The following is a 15,646-nucleotide window of genomic DNA, read 5'->3' on the forward strand; positions in this document are numbered from 1 at the left end:
GGGCCGGTGTCGAACCACGAGACAATGCCATAGCACCAGGTTACTTCTGGTACAGCAGCTGCACCACTTTCAGAAATCCTTAACTCCAAGCTCACGGTGAAATCCATTTCACTTTCCTTCATAGCTGCCAGATCAAAAGACTGCATAAAGAAGAAATCAAAACCAACATGTCAGAATACAGATACCTGCATCGTAACGATATATGAGGACACAGGATGGAATGTTGTAAATCTTGACTCTTCAGCACATTTATTTTTACATTGAATCTACAGAGAATTGAATACATGCTACTATATTGCTATGTTCCTTTTAGGGACACGCAGATGAGACACAGGATGGAATGTTGTAAATCTTGACTCTTCAGCACATTTATTTTTACATTGAATCTACAGAGAATTGAATACATGCTACTATATTGCTATGTTCCTTTTAGGGACACGCAGATGAGAAGGTAATTGCCTTCTCCCCTCTCAACAAGGTGCTCCGTGACACAGTATGCACATTTCTTGAATATCTCGTCCAGCAAGGATTCGCCGAAATGGCTTGCGAGTAGGGGTCCTAACACCGCCCTCAAGCTCTTTGCGATGTTAATCCCGCTCTGAACGGTATTATGGGCATCATCCCCTTGTGAGTCATCATGAGGATCCCAGTTGGACTCGAACAATTTGATGTGGCTGATGTTGAACAACTCGCTTTGCGCAACTACTTCCTTCACTTCGTTGATCGATGGCGTGTAAATGGGAAGATTGAAGGAGTCAAGCTTTTCCTTCTCCACCAGGCCCTGTTAAGTACATTAACAAATGGTTTAGAGTCTTGCATTTTTCAAAAATCAGTCCAATATTTGAGGTAAATTAAGCTAAAGGCTTACACACTTCTTCGACAAGAGATTGCAGAGATTGTGCAAGTAATCCGCAAGGATGGTTCAGATATCCTTTGTTGTATATGTCCTCATATTTCCTCCCAAGAAACGTCAGCACCATTTGCCCACCAACCACTAGCTCTTCATACCTCAACTTGAGGAACAATAACATGTCATTCTGAAATTGCCGTCGGTACAGTTCCGCAACACCTGCTGGCGTAGTCCTAGCAATGTAAATGTTTCCCTCGTTTAGGTATTTTCTTCCTCCTCCTTCTAATCCAGCAGGAACCTGAATGAAAACATTGATAATTAAGGAACGCTTACAAAGACATACTACATGAATGTAAATGTTTTCTGCATAATTTTGCTACCCGAGAGCGCCAATGGAGGCAAAATGACGAGTGAAATAGGTGACAACTCTGGCGAGGGAAAAGCCTGGTGTAGTAGGAGCCCGGCAACCCGGCGATATAGAAAGACGGTACCAGCGTATTTTCTTTATGTTCTGCTGCTGTCAACTCCTTGAACCGTTCAAGTGAACCGAAGACATGGTTGAAGTCATTTCCCGGTAGATCATTGAGAAAGAACTGGAGCTCCACGGGATTGCGCCCTGATTCTCCGCCAATGTCACGGCCTATCACTTGGATCACCTTGGATACGAAGGTGAGTGTGTTCTGACCAGAAGAGCACCCTAAATCAACAGCAGTCATTGTTGGGTGGTGGAGATACTTGAACACTTCTCTCACGGCCTTCTCAAGCACCGCCTCGGTCTCAAGCAAAGCTTTGTGCTAGCATAAATCAACAAATGGAAGGGAAATTCTGGTTAAAATTACAGTGCAATCTACCCGAGCAAAGATCGTAGCTGCAATGGAGAGTTTAACTAATACTTTCATGAAAGATGTACTCCTTCCGTCCCATATTATAAGAGCATTTTTTACACTACACTAGTTTCAGAAACGCTCTTATATTATGGGACGGAGGGAGTAGATCTTTTCAAAAGTAAATGAAAGAAGTACATGTTGATGTTCAAATATTGTTTACGAACCTGAATCCTTGAGTTATTGACGTAGCTTGTCTCTCCTTCCCCTTTGGCCATGTGGAAACGGTCAATATTCATGGCTACAATCTACTAGATCTTTGGTTGCCCTAATAATGCCTGATGTAGCACTCGCCCTTGTGCAGAACTATTTACAGGGAAAAGATTGCCCAAAAGTGTGACTTGTTTCTCTCGATCCAAAGGGTTTATGAAGTTAGAAGATAAGCAGCAAGACAGCCAAATAGTTAGGTGCCACACAAAATCTATCCACCTTTATGGAAGCAACCTAGGAAGGACCGGACTAGGGAGCGGCCCCGCAGGAAAGCCTTGCCGTGCGGCAGCTCCAACAGACTAAGCACGACCTGCCATATGCAAGATTCACTTTGATGTTTGAAATTCAAAAAGTTTTATCTACAAAACCGTTAATTCAATCGATGATCCGTTTTCACCATTGACTTTCTCGCGACGAGTTCTTCGAAACTAGATCCCATGTCGACATGTTCCGTCAACTATTTTTTTCGTTCATACTTGCCACATTTTTTGACTCACTTGCCATATTATTAATCACTTACTTGTCTAAAAAAATAACTTGATTGTCACTTTTTAATATTGTTTTGTACAAAGCCTTGTAGTAGTTTTCATCATACATGATATAAAAAGCATGTAGTAGGTTGTGTTTGTCAAATTAAATATGTCAACTTGTCATATTTACATATAAATTTGCCAGAAAACTATTTTGTGTGCTTCTTAGTTTTACTGTGCCAAGTTGTCATATTTACAAACGATGACCAAAAAAGATTTCTTGTGGTCATCGGTTTTAAATATGTTGAGTTGTCATATTTTTACGCGCGATCGCCTAAAAAAAGTTGTTTGTGCTTGCTCGTTTGATTATGTCGAGATGTCATATTTATACGCAATTTCCAAATAATATGACGATTAAGTTATTTTTATCACACAAGTAAGTACTTACTAATATGACAAGTAAGTGCAACAAATGTGGTAAGTACGAGAAACAAAAAAGTTGTCGAAACATGTCGACATGGGATCTAGTTTTGAAGATCTCGTCGCGATAAAATCAGTGGCGAAAACGGATCATCGATCGAATTAACGATTTGAAAGATAAATTTTTTTAAATTTCAGTCATTCAAAACAAATCTGCATGCATGCATGCATGACGAAGAGTGTGCCAGCCGCCGCACGCTAATAACAATATGCAGCGCGGTTAGTTAGATTTTCCCAAGAGAAAGAGTAATTGTAAAAGTACAAGTAAGAGTATAGTCTGGCTTTGTGCATCATGTCGCCGGGGTAATCCCTTTTTCGAAGAAAAAAAGACTGGTAATTAAAACAGAGAAATAAGAAACAACAATAGCAATAATAATAATCATAATCATACCCATCAGTAGGGAGATACTGTTCATTTTAAAAAAAGGTGATTGCACTATGACGACATTTATTCGTAAAAATCTGTACTGGAAACAATTGATTTTTATACTGATTCAAATTTTCATTGTTCCCAACTTAAAGTTATGATATTTTAAAATATTATAGTACTTGAAACATTTGCAAGTATAAAAATGATAAAATATTCTCAAAGTTTAAATTAAAATATCGAAACGTCATATATTTAGGAACGGAGGGAGTACTGTGCTCCTGCAAATTCGCAAGCTGACCCTAAGCAATCCTAGCTGTCCACTGGATTCCTCCGGAGAAATTTGGTTCGGATTGCAGAACTGTTGCACTGCAATTCTTCCTGGTTCATGATGACGTGGTTGTATTCTCTTCAAACACATTTACAGTGTAAAACTCATTGTTCCGCCATCACAGATACAAATAAATCCAAACTTATCGTATGATGCAGAAAAAGACACGGTACGTACGACCGCATTACGTTGTTCTACTACTCCTTTCGTTTCAAAATAAATATCTCAAGTGTGTACTAGTCTTAACACAAACTACAAAATTGTACTCCCTCCGTTCCTAAATATAAGACCTTTTAGATATTTCATTATGAACTACATACGGATGTATATAAACATATCTAAAGTATAGATTCACTCATTATGCTTTCTATGTAGTCCATAGTAATAAAATATCTAAAAGGTCTTATATTTAGAAACGGAGGGAGTATTAAACTGAAGACACTTATTTTGAACGAAGTGAGTATGATTTTGACCTTTGAAGCTAAACAACGACCCGCCATCCTAGCTAATCTCAATGAGAGAGAGAGGTGAAATCGTGCACATGCTTCTCATGCGCTCCTAGATGACATGGACAATCTGGTCTTCACATTGGCCATCTAGGTTTACGTGTCATCAGCGCTAAATAATGGTGGGTTTACATATGCTGGCACATTTTTATATGATACCGACGTATTGGGAACAGAGTTACATTTGGCATTGGCAGCGACGACCTACCTAACCTGACCAGCTAGCAGTGGCGGAGGCGGGGTGGCCAGCAGGGGCGTAACAGCAGAGTTGTAGTGCTAATTTGCTGATAAATAGTGCAAAAACATAGTTATCGTTTGCTGTTAAAAGCCTATTTTCCAATGGCTTTGGCTCACCCCAAGCTGTTTTTAACAGCATTCGACCCCGCTGATACGGTTTTCCTGTCTACGCCACTGCCAGCTAGGGAGACCAACAAAATCAAATTCGATCGTCCCTGGCCCCACTTATACTGCTAGCCATGGCCACGGGGGGTTCAGTCGGGGGGCATCGATGACGATGGCCACACCCGCAAGGAAAAATGACGATGGCCACTGCCGATGCTCATCCGGGACCGGGAAGATTGTGCTAACAGCACCTCTGTCCTCTGGCCCTCGATCGAGCAACCTCTTTAAAAAAAAAAATCGTCTGAAAAAATTCAATTCCAAAAGAAAATCCATTTTAAAAGCTCATCACAAAAACAAGTTGCACATAACGCTGTTAAACTCTACGTTTTGCAGTTCACTATGCAGCTAAGGAAGGAACAACGATGATATTGTACTGCTACTGAGAAGAGGAAAAATTTCCACTCATATCATGTGATGAACTTCTTACATTGTTGGATCGACATCCAAATTCGCCCGGGTTCATTTCACAGGTACACACATCTCACAGGACACCAACTCACACTGGCCACTAAAACGCTTACCTTCAGTTCATGTGTCTTTCATCTTCACCACAACTTCAGTCGGACCAAGTGCTTCCTTCAGCACAGAAAGTTTTCAATCAAATCCACCAAAAGATAAGAAGAATCGCTGTAGGCAACCAAACAGCTAAAACAGTGGAAAAGGGCACCGGCAAAATTTCATCACAAGGGCAGATCATCGCTCAAAGATTGAAGATCTGAGCTGGCCAGCTGCGCTTCCGGCCATCTGAGCTGACCCCCGTGGTTTCGATCGATATGTCTATGCTGCGGTGCTCGGAGGCCCTCACGATGCTGATGCGGGACCTGATCGTCACAGCTGGGCATTCAGCCGTGCCAATAGATGCTGATGAGCCAACGACCGACCCATCCTTTACCATCGCGATGGGCTCTTCGAAGGTGAAGATTGTCTGCGACCAGTGAGTTGGCGTGGAGAAAGGAGAGGTGGAGAGGACCACGGGCTTGTCCTTGCAGAACCTGCTGGTGAAGCCCGTGTCAAACCACAAGACAATGCCATAGCACCAGGTTACTCCTGGCACAGCCACACCACTTTCATGAAGCCTTAGCTCCAAGCTCGCGGTGAAATCCATTTCACTTTCCTTCATAGTTGCCAGATCAAAGGACTGCATAAAAGAAACATGTCAGAGTACAGATACCTGCATCGGAAGGATATATGACGACACAGGGTGGAATGTTGTAAATCTTAAGTGCATTTATTAAATCAGGAATACTGAGTATGTTGATTCCACAGAGAATACCATATATTACACTTGGGTAGCGAAATATCAAATTATATATCGAACTATTCGAACAAAGTTTTTTCCAGCTCTGTATAAGCATTAAACAATTTCAGCAAAAACAAGGATGCTTGAGAAGTGAAATAGCCCAAGTATGCAGAGTTCCTAGGACTTACATGGAGTACCGCGGTATCTGTCACAACATCCTGAGAAGCCAGTATATCAACAACAGGAAATCGAGCTGAACTTTCTGTTACTTCTTTCCCAACAGATGACATATCAAAGCCATACACATTTTCCCAAAATGGCAAGCTTGTTCCACCTCTTCCGAAACCAGCACCAAGCTATGGATCAGAAGGAAAAAAGTTATCAAATGCAGAAACAAAGACAGATAATACATGCAGGCATTGCTAAAAAACTTACAATTGTTGCAGTATCCGGGAGAACAGCACCGCCGGGTTTTAGGAAATGGTCACGTGCATATATAACTGAACTGAGCATGGATTCATACAGCAGGCAATATCCCATCCATTCACTCACTAACACATCAAAGCCATTTGGCGGAATTACTATTTTATGGTTTAGCTCTTCAGCCTTGGTATGCACAACAGTTATCACTTCAGAACTATGCTTTTGTTCCATTTTCATATTTTCATCATATAATAGACCATTGTTTTTTGCTACCTGCATTCGTATTTTAACTGTGAGATAAAAAACATCGTAAAAAGAGGCCATAGTTTGGTATTATGGTTCAGAAAAGGCATACTTGGGTAGCCACAGAAGACATCTTTGCACTCCCATCAACAGCAATAACTCTTGATGCACCAGCCTTCGCTGCAAAAAGACTATGATAAGCATCTGTCAGAAACAGCCCAAGAGGCATTGATAAGTGACTGTTAAAAGATATTTATTTTAGCGACAAGCCTTGCACTTGATGATATCAAAAACCAAACCACATGCAATTAGCTCCAATCAAATATCACACTAAGAGAGGCATTTTAAACTAGGCCATGTTTGAACCAGTGCTCAACCTACCTAAGCCAAGTCAGGATTCACCTTAACAAGCTACTCAGCGCATTGAACCTAGCCCAGCGAAGCCTTATTTTATTTAAAATTATTCAAATCGGAATTATAGCCATCTTACTTATTTAGTTCCAAGTAATAGTCTATTTACTTGTGATGACCCCAAGACTGCCAGCAAGCATGAGGTGTCATGGTAAGACAAAGTAACCCAGCAGTGCAAAAACATTTAGCATCCTACACTACATACCTTAGAATTCCTGTACCACAACCAACATCCAGTACAGTTGCTCCATTCATGAGGCTAGGATTATCCAAAAGAGCATCTCTGTAAGCATCTGTTCTTACCTGAAAAGGTTGGGAACAGTATGGGAGTTAAATGATCTTGTGAATCATAATAGCTCATATATGAAATTAAACCAACACACATATGTTGAAGGAACCTATTCTTAATCACATACGACAAGATTTCACGTACTTTGTCGCCCAGCATCTCTCTATGAATGCCAAATGAACTATAAGACCCAAAGTAGTTGTCATCCACTTTTTTAATTTCCTTGGCAGTAACACTTGCCCGTGTAATCTTTAGCTGCCTATCAGTCGGTTCCTCCGAAAGAGACCCATTGTTATCTCCACCATTACTTTCAGTAGTAACTGCTTTCTCGAACCTAGCACTGATGTCAGAACAATCGTCGATAATGGTGTTTAGACAATTCCCCTGCAGTTCACCTGACCTCCCATTGCCCGCTGAACACTCCCCTGTTTCCACTGGCATCCCACAGTCCTCGTCATCTTCATCGTCAAAGATGGACAAACTGTGCAGCAGCGAGTCATCTTCCATGAATGGTTTCAAGTACGAGTCATCCGCCCATGGAACCTTCCCCTCAAGTTGGGAAATCTCTGCACAGCTCCAACTTTTGTTCTCTGCAACCTACATATCAAAGGACCCATAAATCAAGGGATGCAGCAAACAAGCACAAAATTCAACAAAACTACTATCGACACAACCTACATATCAATCATAAGGTCCGTAAGTCACAGAATGCAGCAAACAGGCACAAAATTCGCTAAAATTGCTATCTAAGTCAATCATGAAATGGAATTAGTGGATTGGTTCATAACACTCTTGAGTAGCTTCATACGGCCATAAAAGTTTTAGCGCAGCAGATAACTTCCTACTGTGCGTACTCGACTGCAAACCAACCGAGCTGAGAAGCTCAGCGCGGCCATGGAAGCAAGGGGGGAGAGGAGACGCACCTTGGAGCGCACAAAATTGATGAGCTTGATGCATCCGTAGAAATCCAGCCCGAGCTCCCTCACGAGCTTGTGGAAATCGAACCCGTGCTCGTTGCCGCAGTGCGCGAATAGGGAGGTATCAGAGTCGAACCACGCGCTGCAGAAGAGGCAGAGGAGGCCGCCGCCGCCCCCCGCCGCGTCGTCGCCGTCCGACTCCCAGTCGTCCCACCCCTCCTCCCCCTCCTCCTCCTCATCCTCGTCGTCCTCGTAGTCGTCGCCGTCGTCCCGGGGCAGCTCAGGCTTGGGAGGGAGCTCGCGTGCCTGGGTCGCCATGGCCAATTTGCTTCTTCGTGGAGGGAGGAGCAGCGGCGAGCGGCGAGCGGCTCGGTTAAACCCTAGACGAAACCTTAAGCCCTGAGAATGAGGCTAGTGAATGGGCCGGACCAGGCCTCGAATATCCTAAAGAGGCTGGAAGGTGGGCCCGGCCCATAAGACGCAGAGAAGACCCGACACCCGAGTTGCGTTTCCGGTCTCCACCAACCCGTCCTTCGTCTCGCCCCTTCCTCTCGCCGTCGGCGCCGCCGCCGCCATCCACCGGAGACAGCCGTCCGCCGCTACCCGTTCCAGGTAAGATCTCCTTTCTTCGTTTCCTCTTTCTCGCCGTGGCCCTTGTAAGAGCAAAGCGTTGAGGTGAGGAACAGCACTGATAGAGGGCAACGCCGTAGGTATACTCGCCTGTGCATGACTGCGTTGGTTCGGCTCGCCGGGAGAGCAGCTTCTTGGAGCGGGTGAGGCTCCCAAGACTCCAAGACTGACGTTGCCCTCCACCAAAGTCCGCGTGCATACAACCCTTGAGGCTTGAGCTCACTGTGCGTGCGATCTTCCTCGCAGGGGCGCCGGCATCGCGGCTCCGCGTGGCCTCGGCTTGCTCCCTCAGCGCAGGACCGCGTTCCAGGGTGCGAGGATGGATAACGGCGGCGGCAAGGGCGGCCGCGGCGCGCTCATAGTCCTGGAGGGGCTGGACAGGAGCGGCAAGTCGTCGCAGTGCGCCCGGCTGCTGTCCTTTCTGCAAGGGAAAGGCTGCGCAACCGAAGGGTGGCGCTTCCCGGACAGAGACACCAGCGTCGGGAAGATGATCTCCGCGTACCTGGCCAACGAGTCGCAGCTCGATGACCGGACCATCCATCTGCTCTTCAGCGCAAATCGCTGGGAGAAAAGGTCTGTTCCTGTTGTGAAATCCCAGTGTGTACAATCTGATAGTGGTTCATGTCGAAAAGAATTCTTGGGTAATGACTGCATGATCTGTAGTGTGCACACTATGTGCAATAGTTTCAGTCTTTCAGATGTGTGTATGGTTCTGAACATGGAGCTGTTTGTTGGGTTTGTCATGTACAGAAGTTTGATGGAAAGCAAGCTACTAGGTGGAACTACACTCGTTGTTGACCGCTATTCTTATTCTGGAGTCGCATTTTCAGCTGCTAAAGGACTTGACATTGGGTGGTGCAAGGTCAGGCACATGCCTGTTTAACAAGCTTGAGGTGTGCACCTTCTTATGTGTGAAATGCTGACAAGTATGGCCTGCTTCTTTATTATCGCAGGCCCCTGAGGTTGGACTGCTAGCTCCAGATCTTGTAATATACCTTGATGTACAACCAGAGGTACTCCCTCGGTCCCAATTCTGCCTATGGATTCAGAGCAACCGTTTATAGGTCATTCATTGTGTTGTAAGGCTTGTTTCATGCTTTTGTGCATTTGAATCGTTTCAGTCCTCATATACTGGGCGATGTTGACACCATACGACATAGTCCTACTCCTATCAAATATCTTACAGATTAAACTCAGTGATGCTGATGCACCTAAAATGTTCCTCTATTGATTTTGGTGTTGAAACACAGAAACGATCTATTTCGATTCCATGCCATCCCGCTTAAAGCAGAAGACATGAAAATCTGTATTCCCTCTGTTCACAAATACTCCCTCCGTCCGGAATTACTTGTCACAAAAGTGAATAATAATGGATGTATCTAGAAATAAAATACATCTAGATACATTCATTCCTCCGACAAGTATTCCCACTCGTTTCAGTCTGTATGTAGTCCACATCCATATTGAGATATCCAAAACATCTTATTTTTGTGAACTGAGGGAGTACTTCAGAGCAAAATTGCACACCCAAAATGTGTCAGCAAAGGTTACCTTCCTCTGCAGTTTTCTACGGTTATCCAATTTTCTTAATGGTCGATGTGAGTTTACTCTTTCAGAAAGCGGCCGAAAGAGGAGGCTATGGGGGTGAAAGATATGAAAGAGTTGAGTTCCAAAAGAGTGTTGCTGGGCATTACCATTCCCTCCGTGATTCGACATGGAAGGTAACTTATTTGGCGAAAAAGTTGCTGACATAGGCCCGTATTTGATTCGCCTCATTTGCTCGCAACTCAAGTCCTTACAGTCTATGTGAGGTATAAGGTCAAGGAGACGAAAATTAAAATTAAACAATATACATGTCTAGAATTTAGATAAGAACAAAGGGACCACATGATAGATTATGTTGCAACCATTTCTTGTGTGAAATTCGATGGCTTACTGCATTTTGTTTTCCTTCTTCAAGGTTGTTGATGGTTCCCTTCCCATGGAGACTGTGGAAGAACAGCTAAGAGAACTAGCCATGAATTGCATTTCCGAATGCCAAGACAAGCAACTTACCAATCTGGCCTGGTAGAGTTCGGCGACGAAATGCAAGACCACATACGCACATCAGCAGCAAGATCTCTCTTTAGTGTGTGATTGACTGTTACTCTGTTAGATCTCAAGTGATTGACTGTTACTCTGTTAGATCTCAAGTGATTGATTGACTGTTGCTCTTTTATTTACCATTACTCTGGATGTGACTCAGGCATAGAATTTCTTTGCCTGTTTATGTGTGTGATCGACTGATACTCTGGATGAGATTCAGCCGCTGAATTTATTTGCCCATTTATCTTTGTGTGGTTGACGATGAGATTATCAGGCACATAATTAATTTGCCCATTTGTACTACAACACCATTTGCAGAAATTGAATACATCTCTTAACTGAAGGTTTAACAGCTTGTTCTTGTGACATGTTTACTCAAGTTCTCATGATCTTGCACTGATTTTGGCTTTTTTATGTTCTTTATGGAATTGAAAATAAAAACCCTGCCCAAATCTAAGGTTTTCGTTCTGAACATGTTTTATGTAACAGAGCAAGACTTTTTTTTTATGTGAAAAACAATGGACAAAACATAGGTGTTGTAGCCAAAGTTGCTCCAGAGCTCAAACATAAAACCCAAATACTATCAGGCTAAGATACTAATATCACATAGCGTAAGTGCACACCTTCAAATACCGTAAGCTTTACCAGGACAAAGCACAAGTTTGTAATTCCAAATTCAGAAGACGAAGGTACACCAGAAGTAAGAGCTTAGACAGGCATGTTTTTTTGCTACTGTCAACCAAAAGTACCGTTCAAGAACCACACCCCATGCCCTTTGATCATTTAGACGTAGCTGTCAATCAGCGACTTCCTCATGTCATCGACGATCGCCGTGGGCTGGCCTTCTCTCAACTTGAAGACGCTCTCGATGACGGAGAGCTCGGTAGCGGTTGTGTCTGAGCCACAGAAGGCAGTCCAGTCGTTCACCGTCATGCCCGCAGCAATGACCTCGCTACCACGGTTCACGGTTCCAGCGACAAGAGGGACTTGGAGGAGTGTGGACAGCTCATCAAGATCTTCAATGGATGTGTGAGGATGGACCTGTACCACAAAGGAATTGTACATTTAAGATTTTGAAGATTTTTTGCAGAAACAGGTTAGAGAATGCAGAAACACCATACCAGTCCACCCCTGTTAGAGAATGCACAGTAGCTCCCAACAAGGATATTTCCTGCAATTGTCTGACGGAATACCTCAACCCCAAGCACATCTGCAATAAGCTCCTCAGTTGCCTGGGAAACCGAACAAGAGATATTTTAGTTGAGGTAAGCTAGGAAAGGCACAGGGGGTCAGCAAACAAACATCACTAGGGATGTACAGGCATACCTTGTCAAGGTCAGGGTGTGTGAGCGCAACATGGTCATTGCAGGATATGCAATTGCCAAGGGCAGACAGCCTTTCATCGATGCGCTGAACAACCACTTGATCAGGTATGCAGTTCCTCAGATGCTGAAGCTCTAGAAATTGTTTGAGAACCCATACAAATAATGAGCATCATGAAAATCATAATATCACTTAACTACAGAAGACATGACTCTGTAGATGCAAGATCTCTAAGAACTGAGACGTTATAATTGCCTGAAGAAACCAGCCTCTATAGACATAACAAATCTCTAAGCAACTTCCATGTAAAAGACATGCCTCTCTAGATGCAAGATCTCTAAGAACTGAGACATTATAATTGCCTGAAGAAACCAGCCTCTATAGACATAACAAATCTCTAAGCAACTTCCATGTAATTCCAAGAGTATCAACAGTCTTGGAAGTACTAAAATCAACTTGAAAGTGAATGCTCGTAGAACGCAACATCGCATTGAAAAGCATTTTAAACCATAAGAGTACAGTGCAGTACACAACAACACACAACATATAACAGAATTATGCAAACAATTACATCGTAGATAGAGGTGCTGAAATAGAGTACCTTGATCAGTGGTTGTGTGTGGCAAGAGAAGTCCATTCTTGTTTCCTGGGGTCATCAAGGTGGTAAGTACAATACAAGTGGGTGGATAGCTCAAATGAATGAATAGAAGTTCAAAGGCTAACCAACACAGAGGCGGCCAATTATTCTAGTGCCACCGATAGAGGTCTTGACCACAGGAATGACATCTGCAAGCTCAGACTCAAATGTACTGCACAAGTATTCAAAAGAACAAACAGTTAAGAGTTGGTTATTCCTCTGCTTCGACCAGAAGTCCAAAAAATCTAAAGCAAGGGAAACATGCATTGCTAACCTGTAGAAATTCTCTGATCCTCCAATTGCAACCAGACAGTAGGCATTTGTGAGCTTGGAGAAAACACCAACTTCACAGTTGTTCTCAAACTGGATACCTACAGAAACCACATAGCAAAAAACAGGGTCAAAACCCAAAGGCTACCAGGAGCAGAGTTGCCACAAACTGTACAGCAACCAAGACTAGAATGGTAATAACTTATACTGAAAATCGCACATGAACTTCTAACAGTTATCACAGGCATAAGAACATCTAGTTAGAGGTGTACCACATGATTAAACATCACGATTTCATAATCTCAGAGTACGGCCGCACCACTTGTATAGGACATGGTTATTAACTCAACTGCAATCGCTCACTACAGTGTGGAACAACAGCTGCTTATCACAAACTCAAAGCTCATCTAAAGTTCTAGGAGTACACATTAATTCCAATTCTAAATCCTAGATACCGAAGAATAAATCATATCCCAGACAGTCAACTACCATTTCGGTAAGAACCAACCTACAACATCTCTAATCCGCTGCCTAAATAACAACTGTTCTCAACATCTAGCCACGAAACGCGCATCGCAGCCGTCACGACCAATCAATCAATCAGTCCGAACAGTGAAAAACACGAGAGGATTCGACAACCACAGCCGCCAATTCCGACGCTACCGAATTCGAGATGGACAAAACCCGCGCTGGAAAAGGGACGGGAGGCTTACGGGTCGCCATGGTCGATTCCTCTTCTTCGCCTCAGCCGCTTCTCGTCTGCAGCAACAAGTACTCACCTGCAGATCAAACGCGCGGATGATTCAGCGAGCAACCGGATAGAGGAGGGGGATCTCTGGTACGGGAGAGGGAACCAGGCGGCGAACCGGGAGGGGAGGGATGCGGTGGCCGCTGCGGTGGGAGCTAGGGTTTGGGAGCGCGACTTCCGAGAGAACGGGGAACGAGGGGAGAGCCGTGGCAGCGTGGTATATGAGCACGGGCCGATCGGAGAGATGGCGGCGGAATTGTGTGGGCCGGACGGCCTGGGTTCTATTAGGTCTGAGCGAGACGTGCCCATGTTGAGGTAATGGGCCGAGGCGGCTCTGTCTCACTCATTTGTACGGACAGGCGGGCACAGCCTCTCTCTATCTCTACGGATAAAATGTTTACTTCCGCTAAAAAAAAAGATAAAATGTTTACCTAAAAAAATGTAGGTAAAACGTTTTTTAATGATTCAGATATATTCTGAAGGTTAACAGGAAGTACAAAGTACTTCAAATATAATAAAAATTAGATTCCAAGACCACCGAACAACCATTATTACCGTCAAAACAGGATATCGGAGCTGTGAGTGGCAGCCGGGAGTACGGATAAAATGTTTGAACGAAGAAACTATTAGAATTTAATTATGACCTTGAGTCACCTCTCTGGAAATCCTCAATTCATTAAAGCCAAAAATTATAAGTTATTTATTTTAGTAACTGCTGATATTTCATCTTTCACAGAGAAAAACTATTAAATTTCACATTTAAATACAAATTTGCAAGCTATGTAACAATATGAGTTAAGATGGTAAATTTTGACCTACTTCGTTCGAACCACTAAGTGTAGTTTTATACTTCCTTTGTCCCAAAATAAATGTCTCAAGCTTAGCATAATTTTACATTAAAGCTAATATAAAGTTAAGACACTTATTTTAGGATGGAGAAAGTACTTATTCATCCAAGGTCGTGGGAAAATATTGTACATTCATTTAATCACTCATATGCATTAGATTTTTAGTGCAGTTTTAAATTATCAACCAAAAGGCTGTGAGGAAATGGTTTGCCTTTATCTAATCAGTCACATGTTTGTAGCCTCATAATTGTACTCATTGCCTCTTAAGTACCTTGATAGGTTGCGGTGATGAATCTAGAAGAGGGCTTCGACAGGCTCGATCCCTCCCCCCCCCCCCCCCCCCCTCTTAAAAGTGCAAAAGAAAATTTACTATTATACTATAATTATTTTTAATCTTATTTAGACAAAAAAATCGAGAGTCTTTGACTTTTTATACACATATTCAACTTTGAACCATTCATTCATTTTCTTTTAAAATTCGCCACTGCCCAATGGTGGTCGGCAACTACGAAATGAATCACCAAGAGGACTCGGAAAAGATTTGACACGTTCATTATGCTCATGTGTTGGTGTCTTTGGAAACAACGCAATGATAGGGTTTTTGGCAGATGTCAGATTCTGAACGAATGGAGCATGACAGATTTCATCTTCGACGAGCTGAGGAATTGGACCAAGACAGGAGCCTTTGAAGATCCACTAGTAAGAGCGTTGAACATATGGGATGTGTAGGCTGGGTTAGGATCGAACTGTGATGCCTAACTAACAATTTTGTATTCTCTTATACATATTTTTTATTTTCGTTAAAGCAATGGCATGCCTTTGACGTACCCTAAAAGATGACAAGAATTGTTGTGTTTTCTGTCCATATATTACATGGTATTTTGTGCAATTTTTATACAGATAAATCTAAATATGTCTATTTTCAAATAATGTTTTTTTTATTTTTGTATGGAATTATATGATGATTGATATGTATGAGCTTACAAAATTATTGTGCCTACGATACACGCAAGACATTTTTATTTCGTGTCACCCGTGTTCAAGCAAACAAAACTATTAGGAAACAGTGCTTGCAAATATCT

The 15,646-nt window shown here is 42.9% G+C and overlaps 4 protein-coding genes across 6 annotated transcripts; 1 reads left to right on the forward strand and 3 right to left on the reverse strand.

Moving 5' to 3' along the window:
- Nucleotides 1-418: 418 nt before the first annotated feature.
- LOC123425504 (anthranilate O-methyltransferase 2-like) lies at nucleotides 419-1,976 on the reverse strand. The gene is made up of 4 exons (XM_045109198.1): nucleotides 1,902-1,976; nucleotides 1,231-1,644; nucleotides 873-1,148; nucleotides 419-781 (listed from the first exon to the last, which is right to left on the reverse strand). The coding sequence occupies exons 1-4, from the start codon at nucleotides 1,971-1,973 to the stop codon at nucleotides 419-421; spliced, it is 1,125 nt and encodes a 374-aa protein (XP_044965133.1). The 5' UTR covers nucleotides 1,974-1,976.
- Nucleotides 1,977-4,877: 2,901 nt separating this feature from the next.
- On the reverse strand, nucleotides 4,878-8,375 carry LOC123425078 (probable protein arginine N-methyltransferase 3). Its single transcript, XM_045108749.1, has 7 exons — nucleotides 8,030-8,375; nucleotides 7,251-7,703; nucleotides 7,023-7,120; nucleotides 6,519-6,597; nucleotides 6,176-6,436; nucleotides 5,929-6,096; nucleotides 4,878-5,638 (listed from the first exon to the last, which is right to left on the reverse strand). Exons 1-7 carry the CDS (start codon nucleotides 8,339-8,341, stop codon nucleotides 5,201-5,203), a joined length of 1,809 nt encoding a protein of 602 aa, XP_044964684.1. The 5' UTR covers nucleotides 8,342-8,375; the 3' UTR covers nucleotides 4,878-5,200.
- Nucleotides 8,376-8,533: 158 nt separating this feature from the next.
- LOC123425079 (thymidylate kinase) lies at nucleotides 8,534-10,978 on the forward strand. 3 transcript variants are annotated; one of them, XR_006621787.1, is made up of 8 exons: nucleotides 8,534-8,635; nucleotides 8,734-8,796; nucleotides 8,900-9,226; nucleotides 9,404-9,515; nucleotides 9,607-9,666; nucleotides 10,270-10,374; nucleotides 10,614-10,808; nucleotides 10,839-10,978. XR_006621787.1 is itself a non-coding variant. In XM_045108750.1 (7 exons), the coding sequence occupies exons 2-7, from the start codon at nucleotides 8,750-8,752 to the stop codon at nucleotides 10,722-10,724; spliced, it is 762 nt and encodes a 253-aa protein (XP_044964685.1). In that variant the 5' UTR covers nucleotides 8,538-8,635; nucleotides 8,734-8,749; the 3' UTR covers nucleotides 10,725-10,978. The 3 variants fall into 3 exon arrangements, 2 of the variants coding, with proteins under 2 accessions (XP_044964685.1, XP_044964687.1); XM_045108750.1 differs by having other exon boundaries at nucleotides 8,538-8,635; nucleotides 10,614-10,978; XM_045108752.1 differs by lacking the exon at nucleotides 8,734-8,796 and having other exon boundaries at nucleotides 8,552-8,635; nucleotides 10,614-10,978.
- Nucleotides 10,979-11,298: 320 nt separating this feature from the next.
- On the reverse strand, nucleotides 11,299-13,937 carry LOC123425080 (eukaryotic translation initiation factor 6-2). Its single transcript, XM_045108753.1, has 8 exons — nucleotides 13,835-13,937; nucleotides 13,682-13,747; nucleotides 12,973-13,069; nucleotides 12,785-12,870; nucleotides 12,663-12,707; nucleotides 12,065-12,195; nucleotides 11,860-11,970; nucleotides 11,299-11,779 (listed from the first exon to the last, which is right to left on the reverse strand). Exons 2-8 carry the CDS (start codon nucleotides 13,689-13,691, stop codon nucleotides 11,522-11,524), a joined length of 738 nt encoding a protein of 245 aa, XP_044964688.1. The 5' UTR covers nucleotides 13,692-13,747; nucleotides 13,835-13,937; the 3' UTR covers nucleotides 11,299-11,521.
- Nucleotides 13,938-15,646: the final 1,709 nt, after the last annotated feature.

Source organism: Hordeum vulgare, chromosome 2H (genome assembly GCF_904849725.1).
Source record: "Hordeum vulgare subsp. vulgare chromosome 2H, MorexV3_pseudomolecules_assembly, whole genome shotgun sequence".
NCBI classification, from domain to species: Eukaryota; Viridiplantae; Streptophyta; class Magnoliopsida; order Poales; family Poaceae; genus Hordeum; species Hordeum vulgare.

What these genes read in the sequence shown, in the direction of transcription:
- LOC123425504 (XM_045109198.1), bottom strand. Translation starts at nt 1,973, where the DNA reads ATGAATATTGACCGTTTCCACATGGCCAAAGGGGAAGGAGAGACAAGC. An exon ending in TCAATAACTCAAGGATTCAG is followed by an intron (nt 1,645 to 1,901) that starts GTTCGTAAACAA and finishes GATTTATGCTAG; the next exon opens with CACAAAGCTTTGCTTGAGAC. An exon ending in GCCTCCATTGGCGCTCTCGG is followed by an intron (nt 1,149 to 1,230) that starts GTAGCAAAATTA and finishes GTTTTCATTCAG; the next exon opens with GTTCCTGCTGGATTAGAAGG.
- LOC123425078 (XM_045108749.1), bottom strand. Translation starts at nt 8,341, where the DNA reads ATGGCGACCCAGGCACGCGAGCTCCCTCCCAAGCCTGAGCTGCCCCGG. An exon ending in GAGAGATGCTGGGCGACAAA is followed by an intron (nt 7,121 to 7,250) that starts GTACGTGAAATC and finishes CAACCTTTTCAG; the next exon opens with GTAAGAACAGATGCTTACAG. An exon ending in CAGATACCGCGGTACTCCAT is followed by an intron (nt 5,639 to 5,928) that starts GTAAGTCCTAGG and finishes TCTTTTATGCAG; the next exon opens with TCCTTTGATCTGGCAACTAT.
- LOC123425079 (XM_045108750.1), top strand. Translation starts at nt 8,750, where the DNA reads ATGACTGCGTTGGTTCGGCTCGCCGGGAGAGCAGCTTCTTGGAGCGG. An exon ending in GCAAATCGCTGGGAGAAAAG is followed by an intron (nt 9,227 to 9,403) that starts GTCTGTTCCTGT and finishes TGTCATGTACAG; the next exon opens with AAGTTTGATGGAAAGCAAGC. An exon ending in ACCTTGATGTACAACCAGAG is followed by an intron (nt 9,667 to 10,269) that starts GTACTCCCTCGG and finishes TTACTCTTTCAG; the next exon opens with AAAGCGGCCGAAAGAGGAGG.
- LOC123425080 (XM_045108753.1), bottom strand. An exon ending in AATTGGCCGCCTCTGTGTTG is followed by an intron (nt 12,708 to 12,784) that starts GTTAGCCTTTGA and finishes TGATGACCCCAG; the next exon opens with GAAACAAGAATGGACTTCTC. An exon ending in TCTCTAACAGGGGTGGACTG is followed by an intron (nt 11,780 to 11,859) that starts GTATGGTGTTTC and finishes TTTGTGGTACAG; the next exon opens with GTCCATCCTCACACATCCAT.